Source organism: Salmo trutta, chromosome 17, assembly GCF_901001165.1.
Source record: "Salmo trutta chromosome 17, fSalTru1.1, whole genome shotgun sequence".
NCBI lineage: Eukaryota > Metazoa > Chordata > Actinopteri > Salmoniformes > Salmonidae > Salmo > Salmo trutta.
In genome coordinates this window covers 15352631-15369453 of record NC_042973.1, presented here as the reverse complement: position 1 = coordinate 15369453, position 16823 = coordinate 15352631, and the positions used below count along the sequence as shown (strand labels likewise).

The following is a 16823-nucleotide window of genomic DNA, read 5'->3' as shown; positions in this document are numbered from 1 at the left end:
GTATCTGCTTTTTTTGGTCCTCTAATAAAATCGGTATTGAAAAATCATAAAATCGGTCAACCTCTAGTTATTACCTACCCTTACCACCTGGTGGCAGCCCGTCAGGAAGTCCAGGATCCAGTTGCAGAGGGAGGTGTTTAGTCCCAGGGTCCTTAGCTCAGTGATGAGCTTTGAGGGCACTATGGTGTTGAACGCTGAGCTGTGGTCAATGAATAGCATTCTCACATAGGTGTTCCTTTTGTCCAGGTGGGAAAAGGGCAGTATTGAGTGCAAGAGAGATTCCATCATCTGTGGATCTGTTGGGGCGGTGTGCAAATTGGAGTGGGTCTAGGGTTTCTGGGATAATGGTGTTGATGTGAGCCATGACCAGCCTTTCAAAGCACTTCATGGCTACAGACATGAGTGCAACAGGTCGGTAGTCATTTAGGCAGGTTACCTTTGTGTCCTTACGCACAGGGACTATGGTGGTCTGCTTAAAACATGTTGGTATTACAGACTCATCAGGGGAAGGTTGAAAATGTCAGTGTGGACACTTGCCAGTTGGTCAGCGCATGCTCTGAGTACACGTCCCAGCAATCCGTTTAGCCCTGCGGCCTTGTGAATGCCGACCTGTTTAAAAGGTCTTACATCAGCTACGGAGAGCGTGATCACACAGTCGTACGGAACAGCTGATGCTCTCATGCATGTGTCAAGCCTTCGATACTGGGTAGGACTACAAGTTACTGTAGGGAGGGACGTATTTTCTGTTTGTCGAGATTGAGTATATATATTGTGGTGTTGAAAACACCAACCATGATATTTAAGTGCCCAAAGTCAGTATGCTTTGTTTGATTGGTTGTGTGGTGCATTGGCACAGAAACATGTTGCTGGAAAAGTTGTTGCATATATAAACGTCCTCTCACTGTCCACTGCATTTATTTTCAGCAAACTTAACATGAGTAAATATTTGTATGAACATAACAAGATTCAACAAAAGACAAACTGAACAAGTTCCACAGACATGTGACTAACAGAAATGGAATGTGTCCCTGAACAAAAGGGCGGGGGAGGGGGGGGCAAAATCAAAAGTCAGTATCTAGTGGGGCCACCAGCTGCATTAAGTACTGCAGTGCATCTCCTCCTCACGGACTGCACCAGATGTGCCAGTTCTTGCTGTGAGATGTTACCCCACTCTTCCACCAAGGCACCTGCAAGTTCTCAGACATTTCTGGGGGGGGGGGGAAATGGCCCTAGCCCTCACCCTCCGATCCAACAGGTCCCAGACGTGCTCAATGGGATTGAGATCCGGGCTCGTCGCTGGCCATGGCAGAACACTGACATTCCTGTCTTGCAGGAAATCACGCACAGAACGAGCAGTATGGCTGGTGGCATTGTATGCTGGAGGATGAGGATGAGCCTGCAGGAAGGGTACCACATGAGGGAGGAGGATGTCTTCCCTGTAACGCACAGAGTTGAGATTGCCTGCAATGACAACAAGCTCAGGCCGATGATGCCGCCCCAGACCATGACGGACCCTCCACCTCCAAATCGATCCCGCTCCAGAGTACTGGCCTCGGTGTAACGCTCATTCCTTAGACGATAAACACGAATCCAACCATCACCCCTGGTGAGACAAAACCGCGACTCGTCAGTGAAGAGCACTTTTTGCCAGTCCTGTCTGGTCCAGCGACGGTGGGTTTGTGCCCATAGGCGATGTTGTTGCCGGTGATGTCTGATGAGGACCTGCCTTACAACAGGCCTACAAGCCTTCAGTCCAGCCTCTCTCAGCCTATTGCGGACAATAGGGGCACTGATGGAGGGATTGTGCGTTCCTGGTGTAACTCGGGCAGTTGTTTCCATCCTGTACCTGTCCCGCAGGTGTGATGTTCGGATGTACCGATCCTGTGCAGGTGTTGTTACACGTGGTCTGCCACTGCCAGAACAATCAGCTGTCCGTCCCGTCTCCCCGTCTTAGGCGTCTCACAGTACGGATATTGCAATTTATTGCCCTGGCCACATCTGCAGTCCACATGCCTCCTTGCAGCATGCCTAAGGCACATTCACGCAGATGAGCAGGGACCCTGGGCATCTTTCTTTTGGTGTTTTTCCAGTCAGTAGAAAGGCCTCTTTAGTGTCCTAAGTTTTTATAACTGACCTTAATTGCCTACCGTCTGTAAGCTGTTAGTGTCTTAACAACGTTTACACAGGTGCATGTTCATTACTTATTTATGATTCATTGAACAAGCATGGGAAACAGTGTTTAAACCCTTTACAATGAAGATCTGTGAAATTTAGATTTTTACAAATTATCTTTGAAAGACAGGGTCCTGAAAAAGGGATATTTTTTTTTGCTGAGTTTATATTATATAATCAAAATGTTGAAAATCAGATTTTCCCCTAGCTGATCATTGCCTGGAACTGGCTTTGATCGTAGTGTAATGAGACAGGCAGGGAGAGGAACTTGTCCATTGTGGTCGGCGAACCCTAAATCTTCTGGCCGAAGCCCTGCGCGTCATCAACTTTGCCACAAGAGCATGTTGAACTGGCAAAGTCGATATCCACAGGGTCGCTACAGTTAGTTATTTGTGGTCGTAAATATTATTTGAGTTCATCTATATGAGGGAGGTAGGGTGTGTAATTTGTTTTACAGTACAAGGGGAAGGTGATGTGAGAAATATTTTTTACCTTTGGGAGTGCATTTTTTTATGACATCTTGAGTTGGACAAAACTGTCCCTAACATGTGTTGAAGTAGTTGTTGTTGTAGCTGATGTGCATACAGTAGGCAACTGAGGGAGAGATGTAAAGCTCCCAAAAAGTAAGACGAGTCCCGTGGTATTTACAGGAAACCATTCAGGTGTATTGTGGCTTTTGCGACTGCTTTCTAATTTCTCTAGCTTTCAACGTGAATGGCAGAGGCTCGTATGGCAATGGCCTATTTGCATAGAGGGTACTGTAGATATGATTGGTTATGGCGCACACCGGTTTCTGTAGACTGGACAAGACTGACAAGCTTTTATTTACTGCAGTGTATTAAATTGTCCAAACCCATGACCGCTTTCCTACTCTTATTACTAGAAAAACATTTTTTGAATGTATGAAAACACCTGGAAGTATAAAAAAAGGTAATAAAATAAATGATTTGGGCTTACTGCTATTAGCACATGCAAACGCACTGAATAACAGATTCACTACATGGAACAATCGACAGTCCCCCTGTTTTCTGAAGTGTCTGTCCTATATCTGAGATCATGTACATGTATTTAACCCCTTCTTTCTGGCACTAAACAGCCTCCATATCTTTTTTTCAACTAGTAGCGGGGACCTTCAGACGAGTCTTGTGAGGCCTGTGGACATCCAAGGGCAAAACATGTACATGTTCGTGAGTCTCACCTTTCCACAGAGAGGAAATAATAGTTTGTAGGCTAAACCGTTTGGACACTACAGACAATTCTGTGAGAAGACCGATTTTCTGGATGTCTCATGGTCTGACAACAATGCTCTAGCTGTCACCTTTCACCGCAGATGCGACATGAGACCTTACGGGGTTAAGTAATTCCTCCCTACCTGTTGATCTCTAAACAAAGCAGAATTTATGGTACGCAGCTATAGCATGCTAGCGAGTTATCTAGCTAATATAATTTGATTATTTTCATATATAAATTGATTATTTTAAATGAAACGAGAACTTACCACAATGATCTAGACCAGGTATTCCCAAACTGGGGTACGCACAATGCCGTCGGGCGTACGCCAAATAAAAACGTGATTCACATGTAAAAAAAATATATATTTTTGTATTTAAAAAAAATTCACATTTTCAAACAGTCCATTTATGTTTTCCAACAGGTCTATACATTTGGGTTAGGTTTTTTCCCCCCTCGCTTGAGTAGCCTTGTTTCACTGCCAAAAATAAAATTAAACCATCTAGTGTTCAGCGAAATAAGTCAAATTCAGGTAGCCTAGTCAAATAATTAACATCCAATCACATTAACCGTTACTCTCTCGTGGGAATTACACTAATGGTCCGTAAGTAGCCAAACCTGGCTGCTGCTCATTCTGTTTGCTCGAAAATTGATAAATGCTTAAAGGCCTGCGTTCATAGGAGACACATACTAGATCTACTGGTAGTACTGCTACTACCAGCAGTACTACACCTGCACCTGTCGACAACAAGTTGTTCTGCTTCCACGAGCAGATCCAATGCTAGCATCAGTAATTCTACATTTGTTGTTAGCCAAGCTAGCATGGACACTGACAGTTGTGAATCTGATGCAGCCGAAGAGCTACTGCCCCCTTACCTGGGAAAGCACCGAGCAACAGACAGTGACGTTGGACCGTCGAAGAGGCGCAAATATGCTGAGAACTACATTGATTTGGGGTTCACTTATATTGGGAGTAATGCCTTTCCTCAGCCACAGTGTGTTATATGTGCAAAAGTACTATCTCACAACTCTATGAAACCTTCACTCTTGCACAGATTGGCATGTTTTGTTTCAAACAATTTGAAAAACAAGCCACAGGAGTTTGAGCAAGAATTAAGACTGTTTGAGTAGTAAGACATGTATAAAAGCAACAGATACCATTAATAAGAAGGGGCTAGAAGCATCTTATATGGTGAGCTACTGAGTGGCTAGGACAGGCAAGCCCCATACTATTGTGGAGGACTTCATTCTTCCTGCTGCCGTGGATTTGGCTGGGGGAAAAGGCCCCAAAAAACTATTCAGACAAGGCCTTCATCAAACAACACTTTCACGATGCATCAGTGACATGGTAGGAGATGTTTTTAAACAATTACTGCTTGGCATACAAGCCAGGGAATTTTATGCGTTACAGCTGGATGAGTCAACAGACGTGGCGGGCCTGGCACAGCTCCTGGTATATGTCCGTTACGTTTATGGGGGGGTCAATTAAGGAAGACATCCTCTTCTGCAAACCACTGGAAACCAGGAGAGGATATTTGTAGCGTACTAAAACCGCTTTGTGACATCAAATGGACGTTGGTGGTCAAGATGTGTTGGTATCTGGACTGATGGCGCTAAAGCCATGACAGGGAGACATAGTGGAGTGGTAACGCGCGTGCAAGCAGTTGCTCCCGACGCTACTAGGGTACACTGCAGCATCCACCAAGAGGCTCTTGCTGCCAAGGGAATGCCTGACAGCTTGACAGACGTTTTGGACACAACAGTGAAAAAGCAAGGCCCCTGAACTCTCGTGTATTTTCTGCATTATGCAATGATATGAGCAGTGACCATGTAATGCTTTTACAACATGCAGAAGTGAGCTGGTTATCAAGGGGCAAAGTATTGACACGTTTTTTTTTTTTTAATTGAGAGACGAGCTCAAAGTTCTTTACTGACCATAATTTTCACTTGTCTGACCACTTGCATGATGAGTTTCTCACGCTACTGGCCTATCTGGGTGATTTTTTTACTTGCCTGAATCTAGGATTACAGGGACTCTCCGCAACTATATTCAATGTGCGGGACAAAATTGAGGCTATGATTAAGAAGTTGGAGCTCTTTTCTGTCTGCATTAACAAGGACAACACACAGTTCTTTCAATCATTGTTTGATTTGTGGGCAAATGAACAAGCTTATGGACAATGTCAAATGTGATATAGCGAAGCACCTGAGTGAGTTGGGTGCGCAATTACGCAGGTACTTTCCCGAAATGGATGACACAAACAACTCGATTCGTTATCCCTTTCATGCCCTGCCTCCAGTCCACTTACCGATATCTGAACAAGAGAGCCTCATCAAAATTGCAACAAGCGGTTCTGTGAAAATGTAATTTAATCAGAAGCCACTGCCAGATTTCTGGATTGGGCTGCGCTCAGTTTCTTGACTTGGAAAATCGCGCTAAGACACTGATGCCCTTTGGAACCATGTACCTATGGGAGAGTGGATTCTCTTCCCTCACTAGCATGACAACTAAATACAGGCAGAGACTGTGTGGAAAATTATTTAAGACTGAGACTCTCTCCAATACAACCCAACATTGCAGAGTTATGTGCATCCTTTCAAGCACACCCTTCTCATGAACCTGTGGTGAGTTATTCACAATTCTTGATGAACAAATAAGGTTTTATATGTAAGATGGTTAAATAAAGAGCAAAATTATTATTATTATATTATTTGTGCCCTGGTCCTGAAAGAGCTCTTTGTCACTTCCCACGAGCCTGGTTGTGACAAAAACACACTCATTCTTATGTTTAATAAATGTATCGTATAGTTTGTGTGTGGCAGGCTTACAATGATGGCCAAAAAAAAACAACAACATTTGAGAGTGCGCTGACCCTGGTGCTAGAGGGGGTACGCAGCTGGAGGTTGAATGTTTGAAGGGGTACGGAACTATAAAAAAAGTTTGGGATCCACTGATCTAGACAATCGTTCTGACTGAACCAGCGGTCTCAAAAATCATGAGAATTACTATTGGTAATGTCACCTCCCATACTCTTGTGGAAAAGGCTAATCTACTTACACTTAGCAACAATCCCACCTCCAATGCCACAAACAAAAGCGTTTCACCCTGTAGAGCACCATACAAAAAGCCCATGGTAAGTCTCATCGAAACAAGGACTACAACACTGGCTTTTTCTTGGATCTTGTCAGCTCAGCTCTCCACCGTGTCATTGGTCTGCAGAGCGTGCGACTCACCGAGTTGATGTTGACAGTCGTTGCGATCTGGCTGACTGGGGAGGACTGGGTGGCTGTGGAGGCAGTGGTGGTGGCCAGGGGCAGGGTGATAAGCCTGATACTCTGGGGCAGGGCTTGCTGCTGCAGGTCATTGAGCACTTGGGCCTGGGACTGCGCTGTCAGCTGGCTAAAGAAGGCGTAATGGGATAGCTGCTGCTCCAGAGTCAAGGCGTCCATCGCCACTGCCTGGTAACGATACAGGAAGGGAAAAAAGCTTGAACTTAACCTGAAAACGAAAACAAGGAATTCAACACTGTTATAAAAGGGTTACAGTAGCTAGCAAAATAACTGAAGAGCGTTTGGTAACTTTAAAACTGTAAATAATTTAAGCAAGCTTGCTAACTAACTTGGGTAACTGTGAGGTGAAACAATTACATTATAGCCAATTAGTTAGCTACCGCACTGCTCTTTGCTGGCAAACGTACCACTGCCAAAACTGATGTTGGCTCAAATAATACAGAAATTGTCTAAATATCCTCATCTTCCCAAGTGTACTATAAAAATAAAGTGGAAAATTATACATTACCTATATCTTCATGTAGTATATAGCACCCAGATGAAGACTGATAAAAATTAATGAATCACCTACTACGCTTCCATTTCAATATATTACAAGAGTGGCTAAATATCTTGTTAAGATCTAGTTTTCACCCAGCGACGCAAAGGCTTTAATACATTATAGAAAGATTCTCAGGTCATGGACAGAACAAACATTAGAGACTGGTGCCATGGGCAGAGAAATGTTATTGTTTCACATTTGAAAGCGTCGCACACTGAGCATTGTTTGTGATGTTATGCCTTCCTCGAGCAATTGAAAGCTCCAAATTACTCTGGAGGGATCTTGGCTAGCTGAGTCATTCCAGGAAACAAGGCCAAACTACACCTGGTAGGCATCGCTTGCTCATCTCACATAGGGATTTAGCCATGTATATAGGGCGGCAGGTGGAATAGCAGTCAGAGCGTTGGTTCAGTAACCAAAAGGTTGCTAGTACAAATCCCCGAGCCAACAAGGTGAAAGGCAGACCCTGGACATGACCACACTCTCTGAAGGGTGTCTCAGGGAAAGTTGAGATGTGCAAAAAACACATTTTCAATTCACACATACACCGAACAAAAATATGAACGCAACATGTAAAGTGTTGGTACCATGTTTCATGAGCTGAAATTAAAGTTAAAAAAAGTTCCATACACAAAAAAGCTTATTTTTTTTTAATGTTGTGCACAAATTTGTTTACATCCCTGTTAGTGAGCATTTCTTCTTTGCCACGATAACCCATCCACCTGAGAGGTGTGGCATATCAAGAAGCTGATTAAAACGCATGATCCTTACACAGGTGCACCTTGTGCTGGGGACAAAATGTGCCGTTTTGTCACACAACACAAAACCACAGATGTCTCAAGTTGAGGGATAGTACAATTGGCATGCTAACTGCAGGAATGTCCACCAGAGCGGTTGCCAGAGAATTTAAGTGTTAATTTCTCTACCATAAGCTGCCTCCAAATTCGTTTTAGAGAACTTGGCAGTACGTTTAACCAGCCTTACAACCGCAGACCACGTGTCCTGTATGGCATCGTGTGGGCGAGCGATTTGCTGATGTCAACATAGTGAACAGAGTGCCCCATGGAGGCGGTGGGGTTATAGTATGGGCAGGCATAAGCTACGGACAACGAACCCAATTGCATTTCATCAATGGCAATTTGAATGCACAGAGATACGATGAGATCCTGAGGCCCATTGTCGTGCCATTCATCTGCCGCCATCACCTCATGTTTCAGCATAATGCACATCCCCATGTCTCAAGGATCTGTAAATAATTCCTGGAAGCAGAAAATGTCCCAGTTCTTCCATGGCTTGCATATTCACCAGACGACATGTCACCCATTGAGCATGTTTGGGAGGCAGTGTGTTGCAGTTCCCACCAATATCCAGCAACTTCACACAGCCATCGAATAGGAGTGGGACTATATTCCACAGGCCATAACTACCTGATCAATTCTATGTGAAGGAGATGTGTCGCGCTGCATGATGCAAGTGGTGGTCACATCAGGTGCTTTTCTGATCTATGATGGTCAAAAGGTATGTTTGACAAACAGATGCATATCTGTATTCCCAGTCATGTGAAATTCATAGATTAGGGCCTAATTTATTTCAATGTAATGTTCATTTTTTGTTCAGTATAAATTTAAAATACTACTACCAGTTCTCCTTTTGAAGTTTAGTGTCGAGAAAATGCATTTGTCTGCATAGCCGTTTAGGGAACACCAGCACCTTTCTTTCTCATAATTTACCTTGTTGATTAAACAATCTAATGAATCAAAATGTTACATCATGCTTTTGGCCCTTTAAAAACATGCGGGATAAAATCCCATTTTAGTTAGAGATTTACTGAAAGTGATATCCCTATGTTAAAAATGACTTGTTTACAACCTCTGTTAAAGTTCAATAATATCACTGCTGAATGCGACTGTAGAAATAGCCTCTCACCTGGATGTTGAGAGGGGGCGATAGGGTGGGGGAGAGCTGCTGCGGTGACTGCTGTGGGTCAGCGTTCAGGGTTAGGGGAACCAGGGTGGACTGCCTGCTCTGGGCCGTCATGGTAGGCTGAGAGGTGGTTGGGATCCCTGCCAAGACAACAGGACAGGCATCAGTGGCTCTTCTCTGAAATACAGCAAAACTCATTCTGGACATTGCTGTGAAATGTAATATTGCTAGGGGTTTTTCACAACTACATTGTACAGATTTTCTAGTGACGTGCTGTATATGTTTATGATATGCATGCATCCACTCATATGCCAATCCCTAAGTAAGTACCAATCACTAAGTAATAAAGTACCTATCCATCTACCCATCTAGCTTTCAGTAGCTTGACAAATGGCGTTTCTGGCAAAACTTGACGCATAATCATTCTGTGAAATGTTTGCAGTAGTGAAGAGGTTCACCTTCTACCTCAGAGAATCTAGTCTGCATTTTAACTAAAGATGCTCAAGGAGCCATAAATAAATAAAGTGGAGCCATCCATATTCCTGCCAGCTATCTGTGCATGTTCTTTCAACAGCATCTTTTCCAGATACAGGGGGGTGGGAAATAGTCTAGTCAAGACATTCAAAGAGCTCCAGTGTCTGCAGGCAGTTTGATGCAATATTTTGAGAGTGCATCAAACACCTTACAAAGACAATATAGTTGTGTCACATGATTATCATTGTACACCATGCAGATATTACATTAACATGTTATTCCTCTTAGGTATGTAGACTATTGCCAAAGTTAGATTTTTGGATGTTATGTTCCTTAAAACTGGCAAAGAAGAAAAAAACGAATTGGTTTCCTTGCTCAAATGGTAGAAATGGTGCTACATGGAGTTCAGGAAGGTTTTGTACATAAACCACCAGTAAAATAGTGGATCACAATTAACTTCAATAGAGAACTTGCTTGTTAATAAAAAACACGTAGACATTACCCTTGGTTACATTATCAGAATTTCAAATAAATAAATACATTTGATATACATCTGTGTGTGTGTGTGTGTGTGTGTGTGTGTGTGTGTGTGTGTTTATACACACACACACACACATTCAAAAGTCTGGGGTCACTTAGAAATGTCCTTGTTTTTTAAAGAAAAGCACATGTTTTGTCCATTAAAATAACACCAAATTGAATAGAAATACAGTGTACACATTGTTAATGTTGTAAATGACTATTGTAGCTGGAAACTGTAGATTTAATGGAATATTTGTGGGTTCGATTACAGGCTCAAAATGGCCAGAAACAAAGATCTTTCTTCTGAAACTCGTCAGTCTATTCTTGTTCTGAGAAATGAAGGCTATTTCCATGCGAGAAATTGGCAAGAAACTGAAGATCTCGTACAACACTCTGTACTACTCCCTTCACAGAACAGCGCAAACTGGCAATAACCAGAATAGAAAGAGTGGGAGGCACCGGTGCAAGAGGACAAGTACATTAGTGTCTAGTTTGAAAAAGACACCTCAAGTCCTCAACTGGCAGCTTCCTTAAATAGTACCCGCAAAACACCAGTCTCAATGTCAACAGTGAAGAGGCGACTCCGGGATGCTGGCCTTCTAGGCAGAGTTGCAAAGAAAAATTGCAAAAAAAAAGCCACATATACATATATATATCTATATCTCTCTATATCTCTCTCAGACTGGCAAATAAAAAGGAAAGATTAAGATGGGCAAAAGAACACAGACACTGGACAGAAGAACTCTGCCTAGAAGGCCAGCATCCTGGAGTTGCCTCTTCACTGTTGACTTTGAGACTGGTGTTTTGCGGGTACTATTTAATGAAGCTGATGCTCCAGATACTCAACTAGTCTAAAGAAAGCCAGTTTTATTGCTTCTTTAAACCAGAAAAACAGTTTTCAGCTGTGCTAACAATTGCAAAATGGTTTCCTAATGATCAATTAGCCTTTAAAAATGAAAAACTAGGATTAGCTAACACAACGTGCCATTGGAACACAGGAGTGATGGTTGCTGATAATGGGCTTCTGTAGATAATCCATTAAAATGTTCATTAAGCAGGCTAGACTAGCTTAGTTAAAAAAAAAAAATACAAAAAAAAAAAAAATGTATTAGTTATTTCCTTTGGTCCAGCTCAGCACCCCTTTACCATGTGTTTGAAATAAACCTCAAGTGTTTGACGGTAGGTTTAGGTTGTCTGTGGATTTCTTTTAGTTCTCACTGTTCCTTTTCACTGTTATGATATGCATGAGATATGATACAGATCTTGTTTCCATCCCCCCTAGACTGCAGGGCCAAAGGGGTTCGTAACAAATGTCCACACTGTATTTCTGATCAATTTGGTGTTATTTTAAAATTGACAAATGTTTTTTTTGCTTTTCTTTCATAAACAAGGACATTTCCAAGTAACCCCGAACTTTTTAATGAATGAATGAATGAATATATGTTTTATAAATATAACACACAAAATGTGCCACATTCATTTTGCCATCGATGGCTTACCGTGGCTGGCAGCACTGATGCCTAGGAGGGTGAGGTTGGTGGTCAGGCTGCCCGTGCTGTTGGAGGTGCTAAGGGAAGGAAACACCAAAGTGTCGCCCGGGTCCAGCGGAGTGGGTAGTGGTGGGGGGAACTGAATGTTGGTCAGATCGGGCAGGGAGCCTCCTGTGTTGAGCGTGGCCGGGATCAATGACGTGTTCACTTCCTGATCAGGTGATGGAAATATACTAGAGGGGAGAAAGAACAGGGGTACACATGACCTAACACAGCACATCGCAAAGTTTATTCATTCTGAATTATTTTTGCTTGTTTTCATGAATTATGACATTTTTCTATGCCTTGTGTGGAAATGACAGTTATCTGGTGTCATAGGTCCTCTCTCAGACAGACACTTTCTCTCACAGAGTAATCTTTGAACATAATTCTAAGCATGGCCTGGATAGTGATCTTTCTCACAGCACCTTTCTACAGTGTACGGTCCTGCCAGTGTACCACATTTAGATTTATGAATGATAGGATGTGCAGTAAGTACTCACTTGATCCCAGGGACTTCACAAGACTTGGGTCTTGAGTCATTCTAAAAGGCAAAGCACACTCGGCATAAAAAAAAAATCCCAAAATTGTAAGCAAGCACTGATATAACAACTAGGCTTCATGTTCACTCCTCTACCTTTTTGTTACCCCACTGTGTATCCTTGTCTGCGTGTGAGTCAGACTCAGTCCCAGGAACTGTAAGCAGCAGCACTGAATGGTGAAAAAGAAAATCAGGTAATGACCAACAATTGAAGGCACTAATTTAAAATCAACCCACATAGAAAATACTGCAAAGTAGTATTTTTCCTGTAGTGAAATTAAGTTGCTTAATGGTTTTTAGACACTTAAAACATCAGGTAGAGCTCACTGGCAGGTAGCTAGATGCTTCCCGTTTTCAGAATACCACACAAATGTGTCACCACAATATTATTGATTCGTTTTCCATGCATTGAGTACCGTAAATTCCGGACTCTAAGCCGCAACTTTTTTCCCAGGCTTTGAACCTCGCGGCTTAAAACAATGACGCGGCTAATAGATGGATTTTTCCCACTATCAAATAAAAAAAAAATAAACATTTTGTGACGTGCTCAGTTTTTTGGCGGCATGAAGCTTTCATTAGACCAATGAAATTGCCGAACGGGTTAAGGTCAAACAACTTTGTTTACTGTTTAGATTAAATTGAGCGCTCTCAAACTTCCCATCATTCTGATTACGGTAGTCATTTTGTCACCCTCATCATGGCAAAGACACGGAGAAATGCGTATGATGCAGCTTTCAAGTTGAAGGCGATTGATCTGGCTGTTGGAAAAGGAAATAGAGCTTCTGCACGGGAGCTTGGTCTTAATGAGTCGATAAGAAATTGGAAACAGCAGCGTGAGGAATTGACTCAGTGCAAAGAGACAACGAAAGCTTAATGCTAATTTTAATTTTTTTGTTACAAGCCGTGTTTCGTTAAAGCCTATTTATTTTTGTTACAAGCCGTGTTTCATTAAAGCCTGTGTAAAGTTCATTTGTTTCAATGTACCGGTAGGCACCTGTGGCTTATAGACATGTGCGGATTATTTAGGTAAAAAATTTTATTTTTTTAAAAATGTAATTCAGTGGGTGTGCTTAATAGTCCGGAAACTACGGTAATATCAATTACAAATCAATACCACACCAACATTTCTCTCATCAGAAAGCAGTGGTTGGTTGTACACAATGTGATAGCGTCACAGAAAGAATAGGTGCTCCAACATGGACAAAACCTTTTAGCTAGTGGAACCTAGAATGGAAGTTAAGGAAATCTCTGTCATGCGATATTTGAAGACATCATGTCACCAGCTGGCGGGCTAGATAGGCACATTTTCTAATAGCCCGGTCTAAAAGGTAATAGTCAGGGCCTCCCGAGTGGCGCAGCGGTCTAAGGCAGTTGGGCAAAGCGTGTCATTACCAGGAGTCCCATAGGGCGGCGCACAATTGGCCCAGCGTAATCCGGGTTAGGCCGTGGGGGGGGGCTTTACTTGGCTCATCGGGCTCTAGTGACTCCTTGTGGTGGGACGGGTGCCTGCAAGCTGACTCGTCGTCAGTTGAACAGTGTTTCCTCCGACACATTGGTGCAGCTGGCTTCCGGATTAAGCGTGCGGGTGTTATGAAGCGTGGTTTGGCGGGTCATGTTTCGGAGGAAGCATGACTCGACCATCGCCTCTCCCGAGCCCATTGGGGAGGAAATACTTTATTTTATTAAATAACCATAATAATTTGGATTCATTTCCATCCCTGAATGGAACCCAACCCACTCATGTGATACATGATCCAGAAGACTGTGGCTTACCCTTTCATGAGGACATGTGGATTCTAAGGATGCATTTTTATTTTACCTTTATTTAACCAGGTAGGCTAATTGAGAACAAGTTCTCATTTGCAACTGCGACCTGGCCAAGATAAAGAGTAGCAATTCGACACATACAGAGTTACACATGGAATAAACAAAACATAGTCAATAATACAGTAGAACAAAGGAAAACAAAGTCTATATACAGTGAGTGCAAATTAGGTAAGTTAAGACAATAAATAGGCCATGGTGGCGAAGTAATTACAATATAGCAAATAAACACAAATGGTAGATGTGCAGAAGATGAATGTGCAAGTAGAGATACTGGGGTGCAAAGGAGCAAGATAAATAAAACAGTATGGGGATGAGGTAGGTAGATGGGCTGTTTACAGATGGGCTACGTACAGGTGCAGTGTTCTGTGAGCTGCTCTGACAGCCGGTGCTTAAAGCTAGTGAGGGAGATATTTATTTCACCTTTATTTAACCAGGTAGGCAAGTTGAGAACAAGTTCTCATTTACAATTGTGACCTGGCCAAGATAAAGCAAAGCAGTTCGACAACATACAAAAACAGAGTTACACATGGAGTAACAACATACAATCAATGATACAGTAGACAAAAATAAGACTATAAACAATGTGAGCAAATGATGTGAGATAAGGGAGGTAAAGGCAAAAAAGGCCATGGTGGCAAAGTAAATAAAGTATAGCATGTAAAAACACTGGAATGGTAGATTTATAATTTGAAGTTCAAAGTTAAAATATAAATAATATGGTGCAAAGGAGCAAAATAATAAATACAAAAATAAATAAATACAGTAGGGGAAGAGGTAGTAGTTTGGGCTAAATTATAGATGGGCTATGTACAGGTGCAGTGATCTGGGAGCTGCTCTGATAGCTGGTGCTTAAAGCTAGTGAGGGAGATAAGTGTTTACAGTTTCAGAGATTTTTGTAGTTCGTTCCAGTCATTGGCAGCAGAGAACTGGAAGGAGAGACGACCACCAAAGGAGGAGTTGGCTTTAGGGGTGACCAGAGAGATATACCTGCTGGAGCGCGTGCTACAGGTGGGTGCTGCTATGGTGACCAGTGAGCGGAGATAAGGGGGACTTTACCTAGCAGGGTCTTGTAGATGACCTGGAGCCAATGTGTTTGGCGACGATTATGAAGCGAAGGCTAGCCAACGAGAGCGTACAGGTCGCAGTGGTGGGTAGTATATGGGGCTTTGGTGACAAAACAGATGGCACTGTGATAGACTGCATCCAGCTTGTTGAGTAGGGTATTGGAGGCTATTTTGTAAATGACATCGCCGAAGTCGAGGATTGGTAGGATGGTCAGTTTTACGAGGGTGTTTGGCAGCATGAGTGAAGGATGCTTTGTTGCGAAATAGGAAGCCAATTCTAGATTTAACTTTGGATTGGAGATGATTGATGCGAGTCTGGAAGGAGAGTTTACAGTCTAACCAGACACCTAGGTATTTGTAGTTGTCCACAAATTAAGTCAGAAACGTCCAGAGAAGTGATGCTGGACAGGCGGGCAGGTGCAGGCAGCGATCGGTTGAAGACCATGAATTTAGTTTTACTTGTATTTAGGAGCAGTTGGAGACCACGGAAGGAGAGTTGTTTGGCATGAGTCTCCAGCTTCAGAGATTTTTGCAGTTCGTTCCAGTCATTGGCAGCAGAGTACTGGAAGGAAAGACGACCAAAGGAGGAATTGGCTTTGGGGGTGACCAGAGAGATATACCTGCAGGAGCGCGTGCTACGGGTGGGTGCTGCTATGGTGACCAGTGAGCTGAGATAAGGCGGGGCTTTACCTAGCAGAGACTTGTAGATACTCGTCGCCAAACCCACTGGCTACAGGTTATGAAGCGAGGGCCAACCAACGAGAGCGTACAGGTCGCAATGGTGGGTAGTGTATGGGGCTTTGGTGACAAAACGGATGGCACTGTGATAGACTGCATCCAGTTTGTTGAGTAGAGTGTTGGAGGCTATTTTATAGATGATACAGTTGAAGTCAGAAGCTTACATACACCTTAGCCAAATACATTTAAACTCAGTTTCACAATTCCTGACATTTAATCCAAGTAAAAATATCATGTCTTAGGTCAGTTAGGATCACCACTTTATTTTAAGAACGTGAAAAGTCAGAATAATAGAGAGAATGATTTATTTCAGCGTTTATTTCTTTCATCACATTCCCAGTGGGTCAGAAGTTTACATACACTCAATTAGTATTTGGTAGCACTGCCTTTAAATTGTTTAACTTGAGTCAAACGTTTTGGGTAGCTTCCCACAATAAGTTGGGTGAATTTTGGCCCATTCCTCCTGACAGAGCTGGTGTAACTGAGTCAGGTTTGTAGGCCTCCTTGCTCGCACACACCTTTTCAGTTCTGCCCACAAATTTTCTATAGGATTGAGGTCAGGGCTTTGTTATGGCCACTCCAATACCTTGACTTCATTGTCCTTAAGCCAATTTGCCACAACTTTGGAAGTATGCTTGGGGTCATTGTCCATTTGGAAGACCCATTTGAGACCAAGCTTTAACGTCCTGACTGATGTCTTAAGATGTTGCTTCAATATATCCACCTAATTTTCCTACCTCATGATGCCATCTATTTTGTGAAGTGCACCAATCCCTCCTGCAGCAAAGCACCACCACAACATGATGCTGCCACCCCCGTACTTCACGGTTGGGATGGTGTTCTTGGGTTTGCAAGCCTCCCCCTTTAACTATTTTTGTTTCATCAGACCAGAGGACATTTCTCCAAAAAGTACAATCTTTGTCCCCATGTGCAGTTGCAAACCGTAGTCTGGCCTTTTTATGCGGTTTTAG

At 42.8% G+C, this 16823-nt stretch overlaps 1 protein-coding gene across 5 annotated transcripts in view; it reads right to left on the bottom strand.

Annotated features, from left to right (window-relative positions):
• The window catches only part of LOC115151683 (CREB-regulated transcription coactivator 1), a 42536-nt gene that overhangs the window by 14758 nt on the left and 10955 nt on the right, over positions 1 to 16823 (bottom strand). For all 5 annotated transcript variants that reach the window (XM_029695831.1, XM_029695830.1, XM_029695829.1 and 2 more), the window contains 5 exons: positions 12320 to 12393; positions 12186 to 12226; positions 11653 to 11876; positions 9161 to 9297; positions 6637 to 6861 (listed from right to left, as the gene is read on the bottom strand). In XM_029695831.1, the coding sequence (XP_029551691.1) occupies positions 6637 to 6861; positions 9161 to 9297; positions 11653 to 11876; positions 12186 to 12226; positions 12320 to 12393 (701 nt within the window). The remainder of the gene's footprint in view (positions 1 to 6636; positions 6862 to 9160; positions 9298 to 11652; positions 11877 to 12185; positions 12227 to 12319; positions 12394 to 16823) is intronic.